Source organism: Mizuhopecten yessoensis, unplaced genomic scaffold, assembly GCF_002113885.1.
Source record: "Mizuhopecten yessoensis strain PY_sf001 unplaced genomic scaffold, ASM211388v2 scaffold2531, whole genome shotgun sequence".
NCBI lineage: Eukaryota > Metazoa > Mollusca > Bivalvia > Pectinida > Pectinidae > Mizuhopecten > Mizuhopecten yessoensis.
In genome coordinates this window covers 23,063-29,200 of record NW_018404592.1, presented here as the reverse complement: position 1 = coordinate 29,200, position 6,138 = coordinate 23,063, and the positions used below count along the sequence as shown (strand labels likewise).

Genomic DNA, 6,138 nt, shown 5'->3' with positions numbered 1-6,138 from the left:
ATCTTTTGCCTTAGCTTTCAGTACTTTCAGTACTTTGATTACATAGCTTTTGGCATAGGCTAAAAGCGCTCATAAGACCAGAAAGTTAGTGACGTCATAAAAAAATGGGATAACCTGATTTACCCCAGAACGGTTTGAGCTAGCAGTATATAAGCGAGGCTTCATCTCATTCTGGGAGAGAATTATGATGCTGACAGAAGATCACGGCGAGATACAACAACGTTAAGGTATATACAAAGGCTGGATAAGTCTTTGTGTGGAAGGACTGCATACATCTTTCATAGCGTGGTAGTTGTTGGTCGTTGAATAAGTGACCAGTGGTCGTGAGGCAGTAGGTTAGGGTGATAAGCGGTTGTAAGGCCTGTGCACGGTGTAGCTATTACGCTGTGTAAGCCGGTGCGCAGCGCTGGATAAGCCGGTGCGCAAGGTTGTCACTGCGCTGTACAAGTGCCGGGAGCACTTGTAATAGTCGTGTGCTAGTTGTTAGTGCCGTGCGCCGCGCTGCATAAGTCGGTGCGCTGTAGGTCTTGTCTAGCCCCCTGTTAACGTTAAATATGTATTGTAATTGTGAGTCCCGTGACAAGTAGCACGACACTGTTTATTGTATGCAACTGTATCATAGGTTTGTCGTATTAAAATCCTTTGTAAATAATACTAATGATAGTCTGATTAAGTTTGCTTGGGTCCAATTTATATAGGAAGTCTCTGCGCTACTAAGCAAGTGCGCTTAGGCGAAGCTACCGGAACTGCACAGCATATCCCGAGAGACACTTGGGACGGACCAAATAGGTACCGACCACGGTGCACGTTACAGTATAATTGACATTTTTCACATATCATCTCACAGAAAACAATATGTAACACATGCATCGTACATAAAACTGTTATTTACATCAACATTCTTTAGTTAAGGAGACAATTAGAAGCATATAAATCGAATAAGCACATGCATATCATTATTTTCAGGTAAAACTTGAACCAAGGTGATCATCATAATGGCTGAAGGCGGACATCTTCCGGATCTAGACTTACACTTACTGGAGTGTCCAATCTGTCTTGAGCGACTTCGACAACCAAAGTCCTTACCATGTCTCCACTGCTTCTGTCAGGAGTGCCTGGGGACCTACATCACCAAGGAGTTGTCTGGTAAGATGGCGTCTGGGACATCCTTTCCGTGTCCAATTTGTAGAGGGATGGCCACGCCTGTCAATCAAGCGGAAACCAAGGAAAACTGGTCCAAACAGTTCCCAACTAATGCTGTGATCCAAGAACTGATCAAACTTAAGGAACAGTCGTCTGGACCACTGTACTGTACACCTTGTCAAACAAAAGGAAATCTGTCCAATCCTGCAAAGTTCTGGTGCAAGAAAATCGAATCAGGTTTCTGTGAGATTTGTAAAGTGGATTACCACGATGTTGTACATATTGGATGTGATATATTAGATATTACCAGGCACGACAGCAATAGACCAAAACAGAACCCGACTTTTCCTCACTGTGACCAACACGACGAGAATATGGTTTGGTACTGTGAAGATCACAAACTTCTTGGCAGTAACATATGCGTTTTAGAAGACCACAGACGTTGTGAAGCAGTCACAACAGCGACGAAATACATTCAGAAGCTAAAAGCAGGATCGCAACTGACAGATATGCAGGCAGCACTACAGAAAAGTGCAGAGGTCATGAACTCTTTAGTGAAGGACTTTGACGAACAGCTCCAAGTCATGGTAAAGAACCAAGAAATCGCTCTCCAGAGTATTAAAGATCTGCGCCATAGGGTCGACAAACGGCTTGACGAGCTTCAAAAGAACTGCACAGACATGTTGATTGCATTGTTCAAGGAAGAAAAGAGGAAATTAGACGACTCCTTACGACAATGCGAACGTCTAAAGAACAGTATGCTAAATACCCTGAAGTCGTCCATTAAAGCTACAGAGGGAAACGATAACACTGAAATGATAGTGTTGTATCAGAGAGGACAGGCAGAAGTGGAGTCGTGTAAGGCCCTGGTTACGGAGAAAAGCGAATCTTTTACGTCCGTCAATATTCAGCATCAGACCGAACCAGGACTTGCAACCTTTGGTGATGGCGCTATGGGGAATATCGTCATTGAGGAATCACGACGACCTTTTCCTGATGGTCTTGCTCATCTACCACCAATTTTGGGACGTCGCGTGAGAGAAGTACAACAGTTTGATATAAAAACTACATCAGATAAGAAGGATTGTGATGTATTTGGCGCTGTGTACCTTCCGTATAATCAAATAGTAGTAAGTGATTACAACAACGCAAAGCTGAAGCTGTTTACAGATAAAGGACAATACCTGGATGAGTTGACCATTCAAGGAACTCCACAGGACATGTGTTTTGTGAACGACAACACAGTGGCTGTGGCAGATAGCAGCCCTGGTGGTGTCCATGTCGTGAATGTCGAAAACTCAAAAATATCACTTTCTTCCGTTATCTGTTTGCCAGATTATAAAGACTGCCGTGGTTTAACCCATATCAACGGAAGATTTGTCGTTTGTACAAACAAAGAAGAAGCAGAAGTGTACAGTGTGACACAGGACGGCACCGCTGAGCTGCTACATCAATATAGTGGTAAGTGTTGTTTCCTGTCACATGACCCAACAAATGAAGACATAATGGTCAGCTGTTCCACTGACACTGAGGGGGAAGCTGTGCTGTCCAGACTGTCGACTGACAAACATCTGAAGAGTGTGATGAAAGTTGGTCTCGTGAGAAAGGCTGCTGGTGTTAACGTTGATAGAGAGGGAAACATCTACTTGTGTAGTAGAGATTCAAACAACGTCGTGCAGATGTCTGGGGACGGGACACACATCAGGGAACTGCTGACGTCATCTGACGGAATAAGCAGCCCATTTGCAATAGCTGTGTGTGGTGACATGTTTGTACTCACTGAGGATAATACTAACCACGTCCGCTTGTTTCAGCTCTATTAAGCTAACTACAACTCATCTCAATTATGTACAGATCTATTCACGTATTAGTAATTTTACAAAACTATTCACGATGAACCACTCTGTTAAGAACCAGAAGACCACTCTACCGCGTCATCAAAATCTGATGAAGGGCTACCAAGTTTGTTCAAATGAATGACTTTTATATATATTCAAGGTCACAGGGGTCAAATATGTTAAAAACTTTAAACAACTTCTTCTGAATAACCAAAAGTCGCAGGATGATGATATATGGCCAGGACCACGCTGGGATGAGGGCTACCAAGTTTGTTAAAATGAATGACCTTCATCTATTTTCAAGGTCGCTGGGGTCAATTGTCTTAAAAAATCTTTAAACAATTTCTTCTCAATAACCGAAAATCCTAGGATGATGCTATTTGGCCAGTAGCATGCTGTGATGAAGGGCTACCAAGTTTGTTCAAATGAATGACCTTGACCAACTTTGAAGGTCACAGGGGTCAAATGTCTTAAAATCTTCAAACAACTTCTTCTCAATAACCAAAAGGCCCAGGGTACTGAAATTAGTCCTGTAGCATGCTGTGATAAAGGGCTTCCAAGTATGTTGAAATGAATGACCTTCATCCATTTTCAAGGTCACTTGGGTCAATTGTCTTTAAAAGTCTTTAAACAAATTCTTCTGAATAACTAAGAGACCTAGGATAATGATATTTGGCCAGAAACATGCTAGGATGAAGAGCTACCAAGTTTGTTCAAATGAATGACTTTTATATATATTTAAGGTCACAGGGGTCAAATATGTTAAAAACCTTTAAACAACTTCTTCTCAATAACCGAAAAAACCTAGGATGATGCTATTTGGCCAGTAGCAAGCTGTGATGAAGGGCTAATTAGTTTGTTCAAATGAATGACCTTGACCAACTTTGAAGGTCACAGGGGTCAAATGTCTTAAAATATTCAAACCACTTCTTCATAATAACCAAAAGGCTCAGGGTACTGATATTGGGCCTGTAGCATGCTGGGATAAATGACCTTGAAGCACTATCAAGGTCACTGGGGTCAGATGTCTTAAAATCTTCAAACCACTTCTCAATAACCAAAGACGAAGGGTACTGATATTGGGCCTGTAGCATGCTGTGATGAATGACCTTGACCCACTTTCAACCTAATGTCCTTGTTCGACATTTAAGGACACAGGCTTCATGTTTAAATCTTTTAATAGGTTCTTATGAATCAAACACTGATATTCTGTCTGTAGCTGTATTTTAGTCCACTTTTTAGATTACAAGTGTGAGATTAATACCAGGTGAGCGATGCAGGCCCATTGGGCCTCTTGTTTAACAAACAATTAGCAGATGATGGGCTATTCAAATCGCCATTGGTCCATGGTCTGTTGTCCGTCCTAAAATAATTCTTGTTGCCACTTTTTCTCAAATGGTACCTCATACATTTATCTCAAATTTCATACGAAGGTTTCCCTTTGTAGTTGCGCATGTTTCATTTTGAGACTGATCGGAATAACTGAATCGCCACAAAGCAGCCGTTTTGAAGTAAGATTTGTTTGTCGCTATTTACATCCCATCATCAGATGGTGGGATATTCAAATCAACCTTCGTCCATGGTCCGTGGTCAGTCAGTCCGTCCGTATGTCCGTCGTTTGCCCGGCATCAACTTTTTACTTGAAACAACTTCTTCTCAATGAGCAAGAGGTCTAGGGTTATGATATTTGGCCAGTAGCATGCAGGGATGAATGCCTACCAAGTTTGTTCAAATGAATGACCTTTACCTATATTCAAGGTCACAGGGGTCAAATATGTCAAAATATTTAAACAACTTCATCTAAATACTCGGATGGTCCAGGATGATGATATTTGGCCTGTTACATACTGGGATGAAGGGCGACCTAATTTGTCCAAATGAATGACCTTGATATATATTCAAGGTCACAGTAGTCAAATATGTTAAAAACCTGTAAACGACTTCTTCTGAAGAATCAAAAGGTCTAGGATGTTGATATTTGATTGGGGACATGCTAAGTGAAGAGCTACTAAGTTTATTGACCTTTATTTTCAAGTCCACTGGGGTCAATTGTCTTTCAAACCACTTAATCTGAATGATTAGAAAGCCCAGGGTGATGATAATATTTGGCTTATAGCATGAAGTAATAAAGGGCTTACAAGTGTGTTCAAATTAATTATTTTCACCCATATTCAAAGTCACAAGGGTCAAATATATTAAAAACTTAAAATAACTACTTCTGAATAGGCCAGTAAGATGCTTAGAGAGAGCAGTAACTATGAGACTAGTTCTAATGAATAGCATTCACCCATAATCCAGGTCACAGGGATAAAATGTGTTGAAATCTTTTAAACAGCTTTTAAGATTTTAAATCTAAATTACAATGGGGCCGTTATAGATGTTCCCCTTACCAACGGTGTTCGTAAATGATGAATGAGAAGTAATTGACATTATCTGAATTTAGACCAATCAGAAGAAACGATATGTTGTGATATTGCAATGGTAGAATACGCCAGTAAATTAAAGAAGGTTAGTGGCCAGCTATGATTGGGTCAGTCATTCACAAAACACCCACAGCCTAATAGAGGAATGTAGGAGACAAACAGAGAATGCCCCTAAGAAATTAAGTAATTGATACAGTTTGCCAAACAGGAAATACATCACACTAAACGGCCATTTCGTTCCCATCGGTGATGCTACAATGCAGGGGTCAAAAAAGTGGAATTCCAAATAAGTCTAAACGTTACTGCAACACTCACGGACTAAGAAATCCACCAGCTGAGTCGACCACCTTATATCTTGAAAGATGAATATGAGAAACACAATAAAATGGTCATGTGATTGCACGTGTATTTAGTAACATATATAGTATGCCAAAAAGGAATTATTACACTGCTACGTACAATACATGTTTCATCCTTTTAGGACTCACCTGTGATGCTAGGGGACAAAAATGATGCAAATCTTAATTTGTCTAAACTATTTTGAAACAGAAGGGGAGATACATAAAGCCCCTTAATGCTATGAATTAAAAGCATTGGAGGAGTATTAGTACTGCGCCCGTATTCATGAAACCGTTCTCATGTACAAGCATGGATTATGTACTCAAGCACGATTTCTTGTTTCAGTTATAGATTTTTAAAATAATCGTATTAGTCCCCCACAGGTTCCGGGGGGG

General features: G+C 40.7%; 1 protein-coding gene across 2 annotated transcripts in view; it reads left to right on the top strand.

Annotated features, from left to right (window-relative positions):
• LOC110446106 (E3 ubiquitin-protein ligase TRIM33-like) overlaps window positions 1–6,138 on the top strand; it is a 40,383-nt gene that overhangs the window by 16,246 nt on the left and 17,999 nt on the right. The window contains exon 2 of one of the 2 annotated variants that reach the window (XM_021491081.1): window positions 967–3,140. The exons of the other annotated variant lie outside the window; for it this stretch is intronic. Coding sequence (XP_021346756.1) covers window positions 996–2,966 — 1,971 coding nt within the window. The 5' untranslated portion in view covers window positions 967–995 and the 3' untranslated portion in view covers window positions 2,967–3,140. Of the gene's footprint in view, window positions 1–966; window positions 3,141–6,138 lie in introns of those variants that run through there. 2 annotated transcript variants of the gene reach the window in all.